Source organism: Hyla sarda, chromosome 2 (assembly GCF_029499605.1).
Source record: "Hyla sarda isolate aHylSar1 chromosome 2, aHylSar1.hap1, whole genome shotgun sequence".
NCBI classification, from domain to species: domain Eukaryota; kingdom Metazoa; phylum Chordata; class Amphibia; order Anura; family Hylidae; genus Hyla; species Hyla sarda.
In genome coordinates, this window is record NC_079190.1 from 380,172,342 (window position 1) to 380,194,749 (window position 22,408).

A 22,408-nucleotide genomic window follows, 5' to 3' on the forward strand; every position below is an offset into this window, starting at 1 on the left:
CACCACGGTGGTCGCCCAGCAAGCCCGACAGATCGCCCATCTAACCCACCAGCTGTCGGAAGTGTCCACCATTGTGCACCAACTTCAGTCGCAACTTCATCAGCAATCATCTCCTCCGCCAGCTCCTGCACCTCCTCCGCAGCGAGTGGCCACTCCTAGCCTCCGCCTGTCCTTGCCGGACAAATTTAATGGGGACTCTAAGTTTTGCCGTGGCTTTCTTTCGCAATGTTCCCTGCACTTGGAGATGATGTCGGACCAGTTTCCCACTGAAAGGTCTAAGGTGGCTTTCGTAGTCAGCCTTCTCTCCGGAAAAGCCCTGTCATGGGCCACACCGCTCTGGGACCGCAATGACCCCGTCACCGCCTCTGTACACTCCTTCTTCTCGGAAATTCGAAGTGTCTTTGAGGAACCTGCCCGAGCCTCTTCTGCTGAGACTGCCCTGCTGAACCTCGTCCAGGGTAATTCTTCCGTTGGCGAGTACGCCATACAATTCCGTACCCTTGCTTCTGAACTATCCTGGAATAATGAGGCCCTCTGCGCGACCTTTAAAAAAGGCCTATCCAGCAACATTAAAGATGTTCTGGCCGCACGAGAAACTCCTGCTAACCTGCATGAACTCATTCATCTAGCCACTCGCATTGACATGCGTTTTTCTGAGAGGCATCAAGAGCTCCGCCAGGAAAAAGACTTCGATCTCTGGACTCCTCTCCCACAGTCTCCATTGCAATCTGCGCCTAGGCCTCCCGCCGAGGAAGCCATGCAAGTGGATCGGTCTCGCCTGACCCTAGAAGAGAGGAATCGCCGTAAGGAAGAGAATCTTTGTCTGTACTGTGCCAGTACCGAACACTTTTTGGTGGATTGCCCTGTCCGTCCTCCACGTCTGGGAAACGCACGCTCGCACCCAGCTCTCGTGGGTGTGGCGTCTCTTGATGCTAAGTCGGCTTCTCCACGTCTCACGGTGCCTGTCCGGATTTCTACTTCAGCCAGCTCTTCCCTCTCAGCCGTGGCCTGCCTGGACTCTGGTGCCTCTGGGAATTTTGTTCGGGAGTCCTTGGTGAATAAGTTCCGCATTCCGGTGACCCGTCTTGTCAAGCCACTCCATATTTCCGCGGTCAACGGAGCCAGGTTGGATTGCACCGTGCGTTACCGCACGGAGCCCCTCCTAATGTGCATCGGACCTCATCACGAGAAAATTGTATTTTTGGTCCTTCCCAATTGCACTTCCGAAATTCTCCTTGGACTACCCTGGCTTCAACACCATTCCCCAACCCTGGACTGGTCCACTGGGGAGATCAAGAGTTGGGGTCCCTCTTGTTCCAAGGACTGCCTTAAACCGGTTCCCAGTACTCCCTGCCGTGACCCTGTGGTTCCTCCTGTATCCGGTCCCCCTAAGGTCATTAAGGACTCTGCCTGCCACAGGAAATGCCTCTCCCCCCCTCCCAGTCCCATCAGGCAAGCCTCTGTGTCCCTTCATGGCTCCCGTCCTTGTGTCTCCCTGCCCCGTGCCAAGCTTCACCCTCTGCCCTCCCTCCCCATTCCTACTCCTGCTGTACTGCCTGCCATTGAGGAAACCATCCATTCCTTCCCGGTGTCCTCATCCCAGGGGAGGCAGTCACCGGACAAAAAAAAGGGGAGACCTAAGGGGGGGGGTACTGTTACGCCTAGCGCTCCGGGTCCCCGCTCCTCCCCGGAGCGCTCACGGCGTCTTTCTCCCTGCAGCTCCCCGGTCAGTCCCGCTGACCGGGAGCGCTGCTCTGTCATGGCCGTTGGGGATGCGATTCGCACAGCGGGACGCGCCCGCTCGCGAATCGCATCCCAGGTCACTTACCCGTTCCCGTCCCCTGCTGTCGTGTGCTGGCGCGCGCGGCTCCGCTCTCTAGGGCGCGCGCGCGCCAGCTCCCTGAGACTTAAAGGGCCAGTGCACCAATGATTGGTGCCTGGCCCAATTAGCTTAATTGGCTCCCACCTGTTCCCTGGCTATATCTGGTCTCCTCCCTTGCACTCCCTTGCCGGATCTTGTTGCCCTTGTGCCTAGTGAAAGCGTTTTGTGTGTCTAAAGCCTGTGTACCAGTACTTCTGCTATCCACCCTGACTACGAACCTTGCCGCCTGCCCCCGACCTTCTGCTACGTCCGACCTTGCTTCTGTCTACTCCCTTGTACCGCGCCTGTCATCAGCAGTCAGAGAGGTGAGCCGTTGCTAGTGGATACGACCTGGTCACTACCGCCGCAGCAAGACCATCCCGCTTTGCGGCGGGCTCTGGTGAAAACCAGTAGTGACTTAGAACCGGTCCACTAGCGCGGTCCTCGCCTATCCCTCTCTGACACAGAGGATCCACTACCTGCCAGCCGGCATCGTGACAGTGCTTTTGTCTGCGGGTCTTGAGGCAGTTCAAATTCCCATAGATCACAACCAGGTCTTATCACAAAAAAATCTGCATGGATCTTGCGAACTAATGCACTAGGACCCCCTGCATTAAACGATGAGAATGACATGACCATATTCCTCTCATATTCCTCTAGTATTCCAGTTCTTTTGTTGTATAACTCACTCGATTCTATTGTTTGTTAGGTGTTTTTAAATGACAGATTGCAACAGAGGGCAGAATGAATGATCCAGTGATAGGTTGTATAGTCCTCCCGGCCAAATGAACAAGCAATGTAATTGAGTGCAGATTTACAAGATTTACAAGTTTACTATAGAGCATAAGGTTGTCTAATAGGGCACATTTTCTGCCCCAAATTATTCTAGGGGCACTATGTGTCGTAATACTTATGAAATGATTTTCTGAGGCAAACATGGCACTGTTATTATGTGTGTCATGATCTGTGGAGCATTACAATTTTGGGGGTAAATTGTGTTATGTTTGTTTGTGTTGTACTATATTTGGGGTCACGGAAAACATGGCAGGCACAATTTGGGGAGTAGGTACAGTTTTATGGATAATACACATTAGGGATCGACCGATATAGTTTTTTTAGGGCCGATACCGATAATCGGTGGAGGTTAGGGCCGATAGCCAATAACTTATACCGATATTCCGGTATAAGTTATCGGCTATTTATCCCCCCGCGACACCGCTGCAGATCATTGATTTAAAGCGGGCGCTTTAAATCAATGCACTGCAGTGGCTTTTGCGGTGCCATAGGCTGCCGACGCCACCACCCGCTTCTCTCCCCCTACCTGTCAGGGTGGTCCGGGCCATCCTCCCTCCTGTAGTGTCCGGCGACATTCCGGGTGGAGGGTGAACCGACCCGGGCAGTCCTTCTTCTCCGGGGGTCATTTTCCCCACTCCGGGCAGGCTCTGGCCTAGAAACGCAGCATAGACGTCGCTGCGCAGTGACGCCCGTGCGCAGCGACGCACCTGACGTCACGGCGTAGCGGCGTCTATGAAACGTACTAGGCCGGGGCCTGCCCGGAGTGGAGAAGATGACACCCGGAGAAGAAGGACAGCCCGGACTGGTTCACCCTCCACCCGGAATGCCGCCGGACACTACAGGAAGGATGGATGGCCCGGACCACCCCCATTGTGGGTAAGTTTAATTTTTTTTGTTGACTCGGAGGGTGGGGGAGGGGCCCGACCAGTATAGCGGTATGGGCAAAATTCCATACCGGTATACCGCCCAGGACTACGGTGGGGGGTGCGACGTGGTGCGGTGGGTCGGGGGGGGGGCGGTCGCGGTGCAGTGGGTCGGGGGGGGGGGGGCGGTCGTGGTGCGGCGGGTCGGGGGGGGGGGGGGGGGGCGGTCGCGGTGCGGCGGCTCGGGGGGCGGTCGCGGTGGGGGCGGGGCATTATCGGCTTATCGGCAAGGTAATTGCCGATACCGATAATGCCCAATATCGTGATTATCGGCCGATAATATCAGCCATACCGATAATCGGTCGATCCCTAATACACATCACTTCTTCAATTTTCGCAACTGATAGAAAGAACCTGGATAGTGTAAGAAAGGCTAAAAAGTTCACACACATTCCTCAAAAACAGCGCTAACCAGTGCATCTGTTAACCTCCCCTGTAGAAGAGCTCAACAAGAAAAAAGCCACAGCCAGGACAGACAGCAAAAAAATTATAGCTCAAAAGTGGATGATAATTTCAGTGCAAGTCAAAGTGCAAAATAAAAACAGACTGCACACAATCTTGCAGGTGCTGGCCAGTTGATACATTTCCTTCATAGAGTTTGCGCGCATGGTGAGGATGTATTGAAATGGCTGTTTTTCTGTCAGTCTCATGATTTACACTGCAGCTCTTCTTGTGCAGATTGACCCCCATTTTTCTGGATAAACCTGCAGACTCATAGAGGTGTCTCTTTAAATACATGTTTATGGTCTTGTTCAATGTTTTACTTGTGAATTTAGCTGGATTTTATTTTCATTCTGTATTAAACAAATGCCTACGCCAGTTTCTGTATCCCTTGTGATCACAGCAATGCTGCCAGCCTTCTCAGTTCCTTCTGTTTCAGATTTTTTTGCAGTGAAATGGATTTCCTTTATTGCCTCATACAGTATATTGACTAATCTAAAATGTGAGAGATATTGTTAGATACACTATTATAATCTGGATTTTTAGGGCATTCTTAGTTGCTGGCTTTGTCTTGTGCTAGATATAACATGAGATATCATACTGGTATGTTATTACGTGCCAACCACAGCTTTAAAAATACCCCAAAATTTAGGGTACCATAATGGTTACTGGATCCCATAGTCAGGCATGCCATCAGAAATTTCAGAACCCCTTACACAGCTCAAGGCCTAAGCCTTCCGGATGGCCTGCCCCCGAGTCCACTCCTGGGGCCCGCCCCTCAATTCAATTTTATTTTCTGATTATATATTTCTAATTAGATTATAGCAGAGTGCAGTAAAACACTGAAAAAGATGACGCACTTACCCATAGCAACTCAGATAGCATCTTTCATTTTTAAACAGGCCTCTGAAAAATAAAAGAAGCAATCTGGTTGCTATGGATAACGGCACCTCTCTTCCTATGCACCGGTTTTGATAAATCTCCCCAATTGTGCTGCAAAGTATTTGACTGTTGTCGCACTCTCATATAAGATAATATAGGGGGAGATTTATCAAAACCTGTGCAGAGGAAAAGTTGCCCATAGCAACCAATCAGATCGCTTCTTTCATTTTGCAGAGGCCTTGTTAAAAATGAAAGAAGAAATCTGATTGGTTGCTATGGGCAACTGGGAAACTTTTCCATTGCACAGGCTTTGATAAATCTCCCCCTATATAGTCTGTAGTGGTTACTGTGAGACCACCCTAAAATTGGCATAAAAACTTGATTGGGGAGATGTATGAAAACCGATGCCGAGGAAAAGTGAAGCAGTTGCCCATAGCAACCAACCAGCTTCTTTATTTTATAGGAATGCCTTTAAAAATGTAAAAGAAGCCATCTGCACCACTTTCCTCTACACAGGTTTTGATAACATGTCAGAGCAGCCAGACAAACATTTTATGCTCCTTTCTCCAGCACTCTGCCCACCTCTTTACAAACTTCACATGTGTATTGCTTCACACAGGAATAATGCCCTCTTTTTGTCCCTATAAATAGTTGTAGTCCCCCTCTGTGCCCCAATATATAGTTTTAGGCCCATTCTGTGCCCCCATATATAGTTGTACACCCCTCTGTGCCCCCACATATAGTTGTAGGCTCCCTCTGTGCCCCCAAATATAGTTGTAGGTGCCCTCTTTTCCCTGATGTATTGCTGTAAATCCCCTCTGAGCCCCTTATATTCCTGTAAACCCCCTTTGTTCCCCCATATATAGTTATAGACAACCCCCTGTGCTCCCATATATAGTTGTAGGCCCCTGTGTCACAAGTTTTAGTTGTTGGCCGTCTGTGTCCCCATATATAGTTGTAGGCAACCTTTGTGCCTCCATTAATAGCCATAGATCCCCTCTGTCCCCGTATATATAGCTGTAGACCCTTCTGTGCTACCATATATAGTTGTAGGCCCCCTGTACCTCCATATGTAGTTGTAGGCCCCCTGTGCCTCCCTATATAGTTGTAGGCCTCCTATGCCCCCAGATATAGTTGGAGGCCCCCTGTAAACCCATATGTAGTTGTAGGCCCCTTGTGCCCCCATGTATAGTTGAAGGCCCTCTGTGCCCCGATTTATAGTTGTAGGCCCTGTGCCCCTATATGTATTTGTGGGCCCCCTGTGCCCACATATATAACTGTAGGCCCCCTGTACCCCCATATGTAGTTGTAGGCCCTTGTGCGATTATTGCGGATTGTGATATTTCAATTTGGCCTTTAGCAAAATCTGGCGATTACCTGCTTGGATGGCTCTCGGCTCATGCAGCGGCTCGGCCTGACCATGACCGCGCGGTGGCGGCTCTGCCCGGCATCATGCGGTGGTGGCTCGGCACAGCATTTAACAGCCCTGCGGCGGTGGCTTGGCCCAGCTTCCGTAGTGTGCGCCTGGCTGTAGCTTTCTCCCAGCAGTGCTTAACACTGGCAGGAAGTCTCTTCCTCCCAGCACTCTATGGTGCAGCGGGAGCCGCGTGGGAGGAAGTAACAGTGTGCATGCCAGGTACATGAAATGAGGAGGGAGAATTACGTTTATTCCTCCCCATTTCATATTCAAATCCTTAATAATGACATGGAAGGGATTAGTTATATAAAGGGAATGGGCTGCATGAGGGGGACGGGGGCTGTATGAGGGGGGACATGGGCTATATGTGGGGGGGACATGAGCTATATGAATTTCATATAGCAATTCCCCTCATATAGCTGGTCCCCCTCTTATATTCTATATCCCCCTCATATAGCCCATGTTTCCCTTCATATAGCCATTTCCCTCACATAGCTGGTGCCCCTCCTATAGTCTATATTCCCCCTCATATAGCCATTTCCCTCGTATAGCTTGTGCCCCTCCTATAGTCTATATAACCCACTTCTTCCTGGGTTAGACTGGTGACCTGTACTGGGGAGTTTACCTTATCTCGCTGTATTTCACCTGGCATAAAATTTTCCTCGGTGAATACAGTGGAGAAGAATTTGCTTAGTATATTTGCTTTTTCCTGATCCCCGTCTATAATTTCTTCCTCATCATTTTTTAAAGGGCCTACACTTTCTTTTTTAATCTTTTTGCTATTTATATAGTTAAAGAACATTTTGGGGTTAGTTTTACTCTCTTTGGCAATGAGTCTTTCTGTCTCTATGTTTGTGGCTTTTATCTGTATTTTACATATTTTAACTTTTTCTCTGTAGCTTTTTAATCAGTTACTCTATCAGGTCTGTTGGTTAATATTAATTCTAGTAGGGCACCACCTCTGGTAGGGCCCTGCACCATTTGGGACAGAATTGTCTTTAGCTATAGTCAGAAACTTGTTTTTATGAGATTCACAGGTCTGTCTCCCAGTTTATATCAGGATAGTTAAAGGGGTACTCCGGTGAAAACCTTTTTTCTTTTAAATCAACTGGTGGCAGAAAGTTAAACATAATTGTAAATTACTTCTATTAAAAAATCTTAATCCTTCCTGTACTTATTAGCTGCTGAATACTACAGAAGAAATTCTTTTCTTTTTGGAATGCATCACGAGCACAGTTCTCTCTGCTGACGTTATTATAATAATAACACTTTATTTATTGTTGTCCTTAGTGGGATTTGAACCCAAGTCCCCAGCACTGCAAGGCAGTTGTCCTAACCACTGAGCCACCATGCTGCCCTTAGCATACATCTGCTATGCATCTGCTATGCATGGTTGCTAAAATGGACAGAGATGTCAGCAGTGAGCGCTGTGCTCGTGATGTCATCAGTGTTCCAAAAAGAAAGGAATTTCCTCTGTAGCATTCAGCAGCTAATAAGTACTGGAAGGATTAAGATTTTTTAATAGAAGTAATTTACAAATATGTTTAACTTTCTGCCACCAGTTGATTTAAAAGAAAAAAGGTTTTCACCGGAGTACCCCTTTAAAGTCCCCCATTATTATCACCTCATTCTGATTTGCTGCCTTGTTTATTTGCTTCAGTAATTGATCTTCTGCCTCTTCCATTATGTTTGTGCGTCCTCAATGCGATGTCACTCGTTATTGCGCAGTGCACAGCTATAGCACTGGACGCCGCGGGAACCTGCAGGAGCGTGCACCAGGACAGGTAAATATGAAAGCCGGGGATGGGGAGGGAATTGGGCAGCAGCGGTGGGACTCTGGTACCACTGAAGCTGCTGCAGTTACATGATTTAACCCCTTAGGGACTGAGCCCTTTTTCACCTTAAGGACTGAGCCTTTTTTTACCATTCTGACCACTGTCATTTTATGCATAAATAACTCTAAGATGCTTTTACCGATTATTCTGATTCTGAGATTGTTTTTTCGTGACACATTCTTCTTTATTTTAGTGGTAAATTTTCGTCGTTACTTGCATCCTTTCTTGGTGAAACATCCCAAACTTTCATGAAAATTTTGAAAATTTAGCATTTTTCTAACTTTGAAGCTCTCTGCTTGTAAGGAAAATGGATATTGAAAATACATTTTATATTGATTCACAAAAACAATATGTCCACTTTATGTTGGCATCATAAAATGGACATATTTTTACTTTTTTAAAACATTAGAGGGCTTCAAAGTATAGCAAAAATTTTCAAAATCTTCATGAAAATTGCAAAATCTGAAGGGACAGATGTTACAGAACTACAACTCCCAGCATGCCTGGGCAGTCTAGGCATGCTGAGAGTTGTAGTTTTGCAACATCTGGAGGGCTACCGTTTGGGCACCACTGTAATAGTGGTCTCCAAAGTGTGACCCTCCAGATGTTGCAAAACTACAACTCCCAGCATGCCCAGACAGCCTTTGGCTGTCTGGTCATGCTGGGAGTTGCAGTTTAGCAAACACTAGGGAGGCCGCAGTAAAGATCGCTTTACTGCCACCTTCCTTGATGCTCCACACCGTCGCCTCCCTACCTGCGCCGCTGATCTCCGCTGATGCCACCGATGATTGCCGTTCCCTTCTTCTTCTTTACAGGTACTGGCCGCCATCTTCTCCCCCCCGTTCTGCCCGACATCCAGGGGTGGGCAGAGCGGGGGGTTTCCATGGCAACTGCCATTGGTCAGTACTTAGTGCTGACTAATGGCAGGGGATAGGAGAAGGTTGCACTGCTGCAACCTCGATCCTATCCCTTATGATGATCAGGGCTGTCACTGACAGCTCCGATCATCCCTATTTTCCAGAGGATCGGGACACCAGAGACCCGATCAGCCCGGAGTAGCAGAAAATCGCATGTCTGAATTGACATGCCATTTCCTGCGATTGCCGACATGGGGGGTCTCAAGACCCCACTCGGCAATGTGCCGGGATGCCTGCAGAATGATTTCCCATGGGCGTATCGATATGCCCTCAGTCCTTAAGGACTTTAAAATGGGGGTGTATGGATACGCCCGCCGTCCTTAAGAGGTTAAAGCAGCCGCTTTAAATCATTTAACCACAGTGGCTTCTGCAGGGTCAGAGTTTATCGGGGTATACTTGCCCTTACACGCACCGTCATTTTAAGAAGGATTTATTAGAAACTTTTTTTACCCAAATTTCCTTTGAAAAATTATGGTGCATGTTATAGGCCAGTGCATCGTATACCCCAATAAATACTGTAATTTCCATTCTATGACTAATTATTGCAACCACAATCCAAATCTTCCTAAATAAAAGGGAGTGGAGCTGCAAGACCAAACATTGATCAGAGACAAGAGTGGTGCTGTTTTTGCATAAAAAGGATCCTATTTGCGGAGTCTTCACCAGAGCCCACTGCAAGATAAGATTGGCTTGCTGCGGCAGGTGACACCAAGGTCGCTACCGCCGACACGGCTTGACTACACAGGTAGATGGGCAGGCCAGGTACCGAAGGAAGAAGCAGCAGCGTAGTCGAACTTAGCAGAAGGTCAAGGCAGGTGGCAAAGGTGCGTAATCAAATAATGTAGCGGGAAGGTCTGTATACACAGGTAAGGCAAACAGGCAGTAGGGAACGCTTAATCTCTGGCTAAGGGCACTGAAGATCCGTCAGGGAAGAAGGGGAGGTGCAGGAACTTATAGACTGGTGACAGGTGTAGGACATAATTATGGGCGCACTGGGCCTTTATATTTTAGAGCTCTGGCATGTGCACGCTCTAGAGGATGGGGACACACGCGCCATAGCTGAGACACAGAAGAGCGTGGTAAGTGACGGGCTGGGATTGGCATGCGGACGCGTCCTGCGATGCGAATCCCAGTCTTACCGATAGCCGGGGAGAGAGGAACAATGCGCTTGTGGCCGGTGCATGGCGGCCGAAGCCCGAAGTGTAACAGATCCATGCTTGTCTTGGAGCTAAGTGGCAAAGTTGTGAGATTACCATAATGCTGTGGCTTTTTGTGAACTGGCTATTTCCTGTTGGAGTTCCCTCCCTCCAACTACAAGTCCCGTGATTCCTTGTTTGTAAGTTTGAGTTCACTTTTCTCCCTCCCACACATCACCCACCCATTGCAGCATAGCTGAGCTCCCTTCCATGCAATAGACAACCAGACTGCCTCCAGCTGTTGCAAAACTACAATCCACTGTAGAATGATCTCCTTCCCACCAAGCGGTTACTCCACCCATTGAAGCAGACAGGCTCCTTTGAACACCTTTAAAAAGAAGTTTTATAAAAAAAAATTCATGCAAATAACATACAATATCTTAAAGCAAATAATATGCGATACAGTACAGAGTAAAAACAAATACATAAACACAGATTCCTATAAAAACTGTATAACTATCAAGGCCATGTCTAAAAGTTAAGTCTTCCATTTTAGATACTGTAAATATCCCAGAAGACAGATAGAAAAGAGAGAAGGGGGAGAACTAAAAGTTCCATTAGGATAACACAGCTTTCACATATTGAACCAAAAATTGGAAGAACTAAATTCTTTTGGGTGGTATACTTTAAACCAGTTTTTTTTTTTTCGCACCAAAACACTGGCACACGTTGTGTTTTCTGGCTTAGCAAAGCCAGGCCTTGTTTTCTAGAAAGTTTTAGAAAGTGTCTAAACAGATTTACATTGAGGCATACAGTATAAAAGAGTACCTGTCAGATTCCACCAAAAAAAATTGTTACTCAGTACCTAGTCCTGACCATGTACAATTTTTAATGGGGATGTGTCCTTCCTTGTGATGAGAGGTGATTGGTCATGGACTCATGGACAAGCCTGATGCTGCTGCAGGACTGGTTAGTATCCCAGTAGCCTCAGACAGTACTGTAACCTTTATACAGTGTAGTGGCCAGTGTTTCCCGACCAAGATGCCTTCAGCTGTTGCAAAACTACAACCCCCAACATGCTCGGGCAGCCTTCGGCTGTCCCGGCATGCTAGGAGTTATAGTTTTGCAACAGCTGGAGGCACCCAGGTTTGGAAACACTGGCCTTAGTAAGCCTGGCCCATTGTCATTGGAATTGATGAGCTTATAAAAACGTAATAACATTGTTTAAATATGGAAATTATTTCACAATGCTGAGAATAATGCATCGCAGATGGAGGTGGACCACATGTGGTGATCACGGGGGGAATGATGTAATAAACAGTTCGTGATGGTAGGGCAAAGTTAACCTTCACATTCCGAGGTTGAGATAGCTCTCCTGGGCCAAGTCTGGGGACAATAATGATCTTGATGCAAGGTTATGGAAAACTATCTTTTCTGAGGCAATACAGATTTGTACAGGGGGTAGTGCAGAGTGAGCCGGGGAAGCCTGTCGCTTGCTGGGACTTGTAGTTACTGAGCCTGCAGACTTGAAATAACTGACAGCCCATGCTGAATTAGAGACTTTATACTGACTGACTGAGTGACTGAGTGAAGATGATTTTTCCCCCCAAAGCATTGTACTTACCACCAGGATTTAACGTCATCTGAGCGATGGGGTTTTCCCTGAGAATAGCGTGGCTGCAGGCTGTGAACTCCTTTTTGTGCTAAGGCCTTCTATCACTAGCTGGTGCTAGACTGAAGCTAGACTAAACAACTCCTATTCCCTACACTATATAAAGGTTACAGTTGGGGGGCTCACATTGGGGCATCAGGGTCATTTGGGTCACTCTACATAACTTCCTTAAGGGAACAGTAACATAATTGATTATAACATAGCAGAAAAACACATTACATCAAAACAGAACAAGAACACCTTAGAGCAATGGGTCCAGAACAGTGACACCAGAGGCGCTTGAGGCAACATTTAGCCAATAGGACAACATCCTGTACTGGGACACCATATACGAGCTACATAAAGAGTTACATGTCAAGCCCAAATGATGATTTCTGGGAGATGGTAAATAGCACACTTTTAATTACCAGTCTAGCAACGTATAACATGTAATGCAAAATGTTAGTACTTTGAATGTTTATGCATCAAACCCATTTGAGTGAATGATCAACCCAAAGTAATATAGGTTCCTGTGACTGATATTGGTGCAAGAACACATTTACCTTAGGTGACCCTCAGCAATGCAGAGTAACAGAGCAGAACGGCTGTGATCATGTATTGCTGATTTGCAAGATTTTTTTGTGTCGAAAACATTTGCACACTAAAATGTGTCAGAAAATGAGAAGCATGTGATCTTTTCAATGAACGTATATTACTTCCTGTAGGACACAGCACATGATTCCAATGAGCCGTTGTCAGATACATTCATCTTATTATATTGCATTTAATAAGTACAGATAGATCTTTTTTTGTATCTGAAGGGGACTGTTTGTGAACATTATCCTTATATTTTTGCCTGCACCCATTCTTTTTAGTCTCCTTGGAGAAGCTCCACCCCTGAAAGAATGCTGCTAAAGTTATCTTTTAGCTAGATATAAAGTATAATAGATAGTGATAGATAGATAGTATAATAGATAGCGATAGATATAAAGGATAATAGATAGTGATAGATAGATAGATAGATAGATAGTATAATAGATAGCGATAGATATAAAGGATAATAGATAGATAGATAGTATAATAGATAGAGATAGATAGATAGATAGATAGCAAAACAAAACAGCAGCACTCCGGTTAAGATGAAAGCGTATCAGGCTTTATTCATCAGATGTCACAACGTTTCAACCGTCTCTCACGGTCTTTGTCAAGCCGTGAGAGACGGTTGAAACGTCATGGCATCTGATGAATAAAGCCTGACACGCTTTCATCTTAACCGGAGTGCTGCTGTATTGTTTTGCTGGCTGTTTGTGGGGGCTCTTGACTTGGGCCCGACCAGCTTGCACCCGTGGACACCCTTGGGAGTGCGGTCCTTTTTGTTGAATTCTGCTATTAGATAGATAGATAGTATAATAGATAGCAATAGATAGATGAATACATGCATACAGTGGGTAGATGGATGAATGGACGAACATATGGGCAGGCAGATATACAGACAGATAATGAGTCTAAAAGTCCAGATATGAGTCTAGCATTGCTACTTAAAGGGGTACTCTGCTGCTCAGCGTTTGGAACAAACTGTTCCGAACGCTGGAGCTGGGAGCTCGTGATTTCATAGCCTTGCCCCTACATGATGTCACGCCCCGTCCCCTCAATGCAAGTCTATGGGAGGAGGCGTGACAGCCATCACGCCCCCTACCTTAGACTTGCATTGAGGGGGCGGGGCGGGTGTGATGTCACAAGCTCCTGCCACCGACTCCAGCGTTCGGAACAGTTTGCTCGAAACACTGTGCAGCGGAGTACCCCTTTAAAGTCTGTCACATTGACGCCCATATACATATGGCCTGTCTCCGAACCTCTACGTTACTCTACAGAGGTGCTCACTACTATATATGGAGAGCATCCATAAGTCAATACATAAAAGAAGTGAATATGTAGAAGTGTCAATCACCCATCAATGGAATCTTCATATTGGGACAGCACACATCCGAACTGTGGGAGCTATACCTAACGGCAACGACCGTTTCCTGTGCCTTAGCGCACTTCCTTAAGCCGCCGAGGAAGGGTGAGTGACACTGTTCACTGCTTCTACCATAGATAGATAGAGAAATGAAGAAATCCTTGAGAAAGGAGGCGAGAGGCCTCAGAAACGTCGCACTTTATGTTGTGAGGACACAATAAACACCTGCACTTTATGGAATTTTTATGTGTGCTGTGGTCTTTTCTGTTTAGATAGATAGATAAAAAATCAAGAACAACATATTTCATATGCAATATATTTATTGATTAAAGTACAACACTGTAATCGTGTTGCAACTGGTGTGGGCCAGTATTTTTTAACAAGCACAAAAATTAGATAGTATACTTAGGATCGAGCAAGAGTAAGGCGTGACTAGTATGTCCCTATCTATTAGCCCTGCCTGGCGATACTGTAAGTCCCCTGTCCTAGTGACCTGGGCCTACACTGGAACCTCCTATTGGCCCTGGGCTATAGAGGGGATGCTGAAACAATACTGTGGTGTCGCCAAGATACAGTAGACCGAGGCTAATAGCCCGACAGATCCAATATACAGTATTTGATCTTAGATATCACGCTTAGGTGTTTAGAGGTGTAACATACATGTGGTAAAAATAATAATACAGTATCAGAACCCGAGGGGGGTAGCCAGGGGTATGTAGTAGTATTCACGTTTAAAACCCACAATTGTGTGTGTTGCATAGGTAGAGATATACCTATGCATTACATAGAGATTGCATTAATCCAACGCGTTTCGCTTATCCGTGTGAGTACAGATAGCTCCTCAGGGATTCTCGTGGAGAATACTTGCAGAAATAAGGTCATGGGAGACCGTACATATAGTAGCAATGCATCATCACATGTAGATTGAAGAAGCGTACATTAGATATACTTGTATGGTGATATGATGAGAGTGACACACTGATCTGGACAGCTGCGTATGAATATCAGTCTATAAAAGAAGATAGATTGGTGTTATAATGAACAGATAGGTAAATAGGGTAGGTGAAGGAGGAGGGCTAGCCGGAGGTGAGAAGTACCTTGGGTCCGGGTGCTTGGTGACTCCTCCTATTAGGATGTTGAAAAAGAATCTCCACTCTGATATAGATGAAATCGAGTAGGTGTAGATACTGGAGGGATATATAGAGAGATCTGTTGATTAATTATATAAATGGGGGGTGGAGAAGGGGGGGGGGGAAGGGGAAAAGGGGGGGGGGGAAAGGGGGAGGAGGAAAGGGGGAGGAGGGGGGGGAAAAGGCGAGGGGGGGGAAGGGGGGAAAAAGGGGGGAAAGGGGGAGGAGAAGGAGGGAGGGGAAGGAGAGGGAGGGAGGTGGGGGGTGGTGACAGGGGGGGAGAGAGGGGGAGGGGTTTTGGGGTGTTGGTATAGTAGAGGTGACAATGGTCTTACCTAGAGATCCCTAGGGCACATGATAGACTGCGGTAGCGGGGGTCCCAAGGGGAGAGGTAGGGAGAAGTCCAGAAGGTACGGTTCCGGGGCTGGCGGGGAGGCCCAGGAGAAGTAGGATGGTTCTGGTAGCAAAACAGAGAGTTAGGAAGAAAACAGTTGTGCTGACCGGTAACCAAAAACAGCCTAACGCCAGGAACAACACTGTTGGTGTACTGTGTAGTCCCTGAGTGCGTCACCAAGTGTGTGTGGGGGGGGGGGGGGAAACGGGAACGGGGGGGGGGGAGGGGGGAGGGGGGGGCTAAGGGTGGAAGGTATAAGGTAGTTGTAGGTGGTAGAGGCAGACCGGTGTAGATAAATGTACAGGCGAGGGTGGGTTGCTGGCCCATCTATGAGATACAGCTCCATAGTCCCATATGCACACAATATGTTTGTGGCTATGATCAAGTGTGGCTATATTCTGGAGTGCCTACAGGTAACCAAAAACAGCCTAACGCCAGGAACAACACTGTTGGTGTACTGTGTAGTCCCTTGGTGCGTCACCAAATGAGGGGGGGGGGGGTAGGGGGGAAAGGGAACGGGGGGGGGGGGGGCTAAGGGTGGAGGTATACGGTAGTTGTAGGTGGTAGAGGCAGACAGGTGTAGATAAATGTACAGGCGAGGGTGGGTTGCTGGCCCATCCATGAGACACCGCTCCATAGTCCCATATACACACAATATGTTTGTGGCTATGATAAAGTGTGGCTATATTCTGGAGTGCCTACCTGGTCCCTCAGCGTTCGGGTAGTGAGGCTGTCCGTGCGTCAGTGCGGCATCCACGGGCAGCGCCCGTTTAAGACGCCGCGGGACCGGAAGTAAGCAAATTCAGCCCCGCCGGAAGTGCAGCGCTCCAGCGTGGAGCGCATAGCACAGCGAGCGCTCCGATCGGGACAGGGGTGACGTCATTATAGTCTGTGCGCCTGCGTACAGTGGCTTAAGTGTGAAAGGAGGCGGGATGGCCGTATGATGCTTGATTGAAATAAACATGTATGAGGATGTGTATCTATGTCTGCCTTGGGGGGTGGGGGGGGGGGGTTTGGTGTATAATTAGACAATGCTAAGATAATGGTCAGTATGGTGGAATAAGAAGCCGGGGGAAATTGTCAATGGAGTGATATGAATGATTAATCAGCGTATGGATGTATGAGATAGAGTATAGAGATATAGGTGGGTGGCCAATTTGATAGTAGAAGATTTAGAAATTGTACAATCACACTCACAATTCCCACGATGGGGGTTTACATTGGGTATTTAGAGGTATGTGTCTAGGCACCTTGTTAAGGTATGTGGGTGCAGATAAGTTTTTTAATTAAAACGGAGGGTAGGGTGAGGCTGTAGGGGAAGCGGTTAGACTAGGAGAGGTAGAGAGGGGGGGAAGGGGGAGGGGATGTTGTCTCTCATAAGAAGGGCATGGTAGACCTGGCACTGTCAGTTGTATTATACGAAAAAGGGGGAGTGTGTCCGAATATGGGAGGCCCAAACCAAAAGAGATTGGAGTAATACCCGAAAGGGGGATAGGAAGAATAGGAAGTAAAGGGATAGTCGCTAATTGAAATGGCTGGTAGAGGAACATTCTTTCGAGGATTAGGAGTAATATGATTATAAGATTATATGAAGCTGGTGAAGTTCAAATTTTCATTTAGACCGTGTGGTTGGACTGTATCCAAAAGGAAGATCCAGCGAGTTTCTTTTTGTGTTAGTATTTTGTCAAGATTACCTCTTCTTTGGGAGGGTGAAATGATTTCCAAGGCTTGGAATTGGAGGACTGTTGGGTTGCCATTGTGTTTGTTGTTGACATGTTTGGCAATAGGTTTATCCCGATTGTTGTTCACATCTCCAATGTGTTCCAAAATCCTGCATTTGAATTCCCGGGTGGTTTTACCCACGTATCTAAGCCCACATATACAGGTGGCAATATACACCACCCCTGTGGTTTTGCAGTTTGCAAACGTTCTGCTACGAAAGGACCGGTGAAGTTCTTTGTCAAAATATTGGTTGTCCACCTTTATAAACTGACAGGCTCTACACTTTCCGCATCTGAAAGTGCCCGGTTTTCGTTGGGAGAGCCAGTTAGTGAGTGGTTTCTGTGATGCGAAGTGACTGGAGACAAGTCTGTCTCTCACATTACGGCCCCTCCTGAAAGAAATGAGTGGGTATGGGCTTACCGCATCTTTGAGGTCCCTATCCATTGTCAGGATGTCCCAGTGTTTCTGGATGATGTTACGTATTTCCTGGGATGCTGTATCAAAGGTGGCTATTATTCGTGTAAATCCTCCATCTTCGTTTTTTGATGTTGTTCTTGGGTTAAGTAAATCCTGTCGTGAAGTCGACTGAACTGATCGAAGGGCTGTGTCCAGATGTTTGTTAGGGTAGCCTCGTTCCTGGAACCTGGAATAAAGTTTGGATGCTTCTTCTCGGAAGGTGTCTTCCGATGAGCAGTTCCTGCGTACCCTCAAGAATTGACCTTTTGGGATACCTTTACGCAGAGGAAAGGGGTGGAAACTCTGCCATCTTAGGAGATTGTTTCCTGCCGTCGGTTTGCGGTAAAGCGTTGTGTCCAGTTGCCCTTGGCCGTTTTTAGAAATCAGAACATCTAAAAATGGAAGTTGTGTCAACTGGATATCTGATGTAAAGAAAAGGCCAATTGAATTGTGGTTGAGTGTAGTGATGAAGTCCTTAAATAGAGATTGTGACCCAGACCAGATAATAAATACATCGTCAATGTATCGTGTCCAAAAGACGATGTATTGGGTAAAATGAGTGGTGGAATCTGTGAATACGATGGTGTCTTCCCACCAGCCCAGGGTAAGGTTGGCATAACTGGGGGCGCAGGGGCTCCCCATGGCCGTACCCCTGAGCTGGTGATAGTAGGCGGAGTCAAACAGAAAATAGTTGTGCGTAAGTATAAACTGTAGCAAATCCAGGATGAACTTATTGTGAGTAAGCAGATGATTACTCCTTGTGTCTAGGTAGAAAGATACCGCTTTAAGTCCAATCTCGTGAATGATGGAACTATAGAGAGCCTCTACATCAATGGAGGCTAAGTACCACGAATCTTCTATCTGCATCCCTTCTATCTTCCCCAACAGATCCGAGGTATCCCTGGTATAGGAGGGTAGAGCCATGACAAAATGTCATAGCATTTTGTCCACATAGATGCCTATGTTTTGGCAAAGACTATCCACTCCCGATACTATGGGTCTGCATTTTAGCGGTGATAATCCTTTGTGGACTTTGGGAAGTCCATAGAACGTCGCTATTTTAGGAGTGTTGGGAAACAGGAAATCAAATTCCTTTTTATCTATGACATGGTCATGCAGTGCTGCCGTTAGCAAGTTATGTAGTTCCCTTTGGAATAAGGTTGTGGGGTCCCGTCTTAGTTTGCTATAGTTTGTCTCGTCTTGAATGATCGAGAGACACATAGATTTGTATTGTTCAGTGGGTAAAATCACAATGTTACCTCCTTTGTCTGAGGGTTTAATCACTATGTTGCGATTCTTCTCTAGGTTAAGGAGAGCTTGCATTTCGCCGTGAGTGTAGTTACGGTATTTTGTTTGATGTGTCCTTTCGAGATCCACGAGGTCTCTAAGAACTAGTTTATAGAAAATATCAATGTTGGTGTCATCATTGAGGGGGGGAGATCTGGTACTGGGAAGTCCAAGGTCACTGAAGGGACCTCTAGATCTATCTCTGTTTTGATCCCCCAAGAGGGTGTTTAGGGTGCGAACATTCTCTAAGTCAGAGGGTTCGATACCTAGAGCCTGACATGTGTTAATGTCGGCTACATGGAAGAACTTCCGCCATTTCAATTTGCGACAGAAGAGGTTGAGATCCTTAACCCAAAGAAATCTATCAAAACGAGTAGTAGGAACGAAATTGAGGCCCTTATTGATGATGGACAACTCATTTGGATTCAATATGTAGTTAGAGAGATTGATGATAGTATGTGACTGACCTGTAAGTAATGATGGGGTCACGTCCTCCGAGGTGCTTGTAGTCTCTCCCTCAGTCCGTATGATGGGGGTTGAGATGCTGGATCTAAAAAAAGTGAATTGGAGGAGGCAGTAGAGGCTGGCAAAGACGAGGTAGGTGCTGGGGTGCCGGCCTGGGTAGTGGAGGTGGAGGTCCCTGGGATTGTAATTGGATGTAGTTCCCTTGTTGGTTGTGCCGTGGGTACGTCTCTCATTCGGCCTCTTCCCATGTTTTCTAAGCCCACTCTGATGTTGCCAGAGCGGGGTACGGTTGACGTGGGGGCCCCCCTTTGTTTGTAGTTGCCCCTGCCTCTTTGGCCGCGTCCCCGTCCTCTTGTTCGGTTCCATCCGCCCCGTTGGGGTGGACCTGTTTCTCTATTTTCTCGGTCTGAACTCTCAATGTCTGATGCAGATTGTTCAGTATCTGAGTTCCTAGTATTCTGGTCCAAGTGGCTATATGCGGTTTTCTCTCTGAATTCAGTAAGGTCCCTTAGGTATTGTTTATGTTTCCGTTCTTTTATGATTGTTTTGAATCTTTCGATGTTTTGTTGGAATTCCTGTTCTTTCTTGGTAAAGTCCGGGTGTTCTTTAAAGTTAAGTACTGTCGTTGTTTGTTCATCCAATTTCCTTTCAATTTCAGCGAGTGTAGTGGTTTCTTCTTCCAAAAGTAATTGCATGAACTGTAGGGAGCTTTCGGTTGCTAGAATTTCCCACTTTTCTAGGAGGGAGCCTGTTCTGATTCGTAGGGCCGGACGTATGTTAATACGTAATCCTTTTGGTACAATTCTGTTTCTGGTGTAGTTAGATAATGATTGTAGTTCCCACCATGATTTAACCTGTTCTTTGTGTAGCTTATAGAGGTCACTGAACGCGCTTTTCAGTGATAAGGGCAGTTGTGTGGAGAACGTCACCTCGGTTTCAGAGAAGACCTCACGTGCTTCGTTAATCCAGGAGTCTTTATTCCGATATGTGGTAAGGTATCCAGCCATTTCAGGATGGGGAAGAAACGTTTGTAAAGGGGCGCATAGACGTAACTTGTATAGACGTTACTTGTCTGGGGTAAGAGGAAATATGTTAATGTAACATCCTAAAAAATCAAGAACAACATATTTCATATGCAATATATTTATTGATTAAAGTACAACACTGTAATCGTGTTGCAACTGGTGTGGGCCAGTATTTTTTAACAAGCACAAAAATTAGATAGTATACTTAGGATCGAGCAAGAGTAAGGCGTGACTAGTATGTCCCTATCTATTAGCCCTGCCTGGCGATACTGTAAGTCCCCTGTCCTAGTGACCTGGGCCTACACTGGAACCTCCTATTGGCCCTGGGCTATAGAGGGGATGCTGAAACAATACTGTGGTGTCGCCAAGATACAGTAGACCGAGGCTAATAGCCCGACAGATCCAATATACAGTATTTGATCTTAGATATCACGCTTAGGTGTTTAGAGGTGTAACATACATGTGGTAAAAATAATAATACAGTATCAGAACCCGAGGGGGGTTGCCAGGGGTATGTAGTAGTATTCACGTTTAAAACCCACAATTGTGTGTGTTGCATAGGTAGAGATATACCTATGCATTACATAGAGATTGCATTAATCCAACGCGTTTCGCTTATCCGTGTGAGTACAGAGTACATTTGTATAATTAATCAACAGATCTCTCTATATATCCCTCCAGTATCTACACCTACTCGATTTCATCTATATCAGAGTGGAGATTCTTTTTCAACATCCTAATAGGAGGAGTCACCAAGCACCCGGACCCAAGGTACTTCTCACCTCCGGCTAGCCCTCCTCCTTCACCTACCCTATTTACCTATCTGTTCATTATAACACCAATCTATCTTCTTTTATAGACTGATATTCATACGCAGCTGTCCAGATCAGTGTGTCACTCTCATCATATCACCATACAAGTATATCTAATGTACGCTTCTTCAATCTACATGTGATGATGCATTGCTACTATATGTACGGTCTCCCATGACCTTATTTCTGCAAGTATTCTCCACGAGAATCCCTGAGGAGCTATCTGTACTCACACGGATAAGCGAAACGCGTTGGATTAATGCAATCTCTATGTAATGCATAGGTATATCTCTACCTATGCAACACACACAATTGTGGGTTTTAAACGTGAATACTACTACATACCCCTGGCTACCCCCCTCGGGTTCTGATACTGTATTATTATTTTTACCACATGTATGTTACACCTCTAAACACCTAAGCGTGATATCTAAGATCAAATACTGTATATTGGATCTGTCGGGCTATTAGCCTCGGTCTACTGTATCTTGGCGACACCACAGTATTGTTTCAGCATCCCCTCTATAGCCCAGGGCCAATAGGAGGTTCCAGTGTAGGCCCAGGTCACTAGGACAGGGGACTTACAGTATCGCCAGGCAGGGCTAATAGATAGGGACATACTAGTCACGCCTTACTCTTGCTCGATCCTAAGTATACTATCTAATTTTTGTGCTTGTTAAAAAATACTGGCCCACACCAGTTGCAACACGATTACAGTGTTGTACTGTAATCAATAAATATATTGCATATGAAATATGTTGTTCTTGATTTTTTAGGATGTTACATTAACATATTTCCTCTTACCCCAGACAAGTAACGTCTATACAAGTTACGTCTATGCGCCCCTAGATAGATAGATAGATAGATAGATAAGATAGATAGATAGATTGATAGACAAGAGAGATAGATAGATAAGATAGATAGATAAATAGATAAGAGAGATAGATAGATAGATAGATAGATAGATAAGAGAAAGATAAGAGAGAGATAGATAGATAGACAAGATAGATAGATAGATAAGAGAGATAGATAGATAGATAGATAGATAAGAGAGATAGATAGATAGATAGATAGATAAGAGAGATAGATAGATAGATAGATAGATAGGGCAGGCAGATTAATAAGCTGTCTGTTTGGATCATCCGAAAAGCAGTTGGACCGGGATGTACGATGATAATGCAGAAGTGAAAATATGTCCATATTACTCCTATAAGAAAATAACCTACGCCTGTATTTGATCAATGTAGTGAGCAATGAGGTTGCCGCATTTTGCAGACATTTTAAAAGCATTTATACACTTTC

General features: G+C 46.1%; 2 protein-coding genes across 6 annotated transcripts in view; both read right to left on the reverse strand.

Annotated features, from left to right (window-relative positions):
• Positions 1 to 22,408, reverse strand: part of MYL10 (myosin light chain 10) — a 169,629-nt gene that overhangs the window by 121,688 nt on the left and 25,533 nt on the right. For 2 of the 4 annotated variants that reach the window (XM_056558495.1, XM_056558494.1), the window contains exon 1: positions 6,280 to 6,404. The exons of 1 other annotated variant lie outside the window; for it this stretch is intronic. Coding sequence is in view for 1 of the 3 variants with exons in the window: in XM_056558492.1 (XP_056414467.1) it covers positions 6,280 to 6,324 (45 nt within the window). In the remaining 2 variants the exon portion in view is untranslated. Of the gene's footprint in view, positions 1 to 6,279; positions 6,447 to 22,408 lie in introns of those variants that run through there. One more of the 4 variants, XM_056558492.1, reaches the window with a different exon arrangement.
• On the reverse strand, positions 14,124 to 19,263 carry LOC130356667 (uncharacterized). Of its 2 annotated transcripts, none has more exons than XM_056558490.1 (4): positions 16,042 to 19,263; positions 15,281 to 15,402; positions 14,913 to 15,002; positions 14,124 to 14,824 (listed from the first exon to the last, which is right to left on the reverse strand). In XM_056558490.1, the coding sequence occupies exon 1, from the start codon at positions 18,439 to 18,441 to the stop codon at positions 16,924 to 16,926; it is 1,518 nt and encodes a 505-aa protein (XP_056414465.1). In that variant the 5' UTR covers positions 18,442 to 19,263; the 3' UTR covers positions 14,124 to 14,824; positions 14,913 to 15,002; positions 15,281 to 15,402; positions 16,042 to 16,923. The 2 variants fall into 2 exon arrangements, with proteins under 2 accessions (XP_056414465.1, XP_056414466.1); XM_056558491.1 differs by having other exon boundaries at positions 14,913 to 15,024.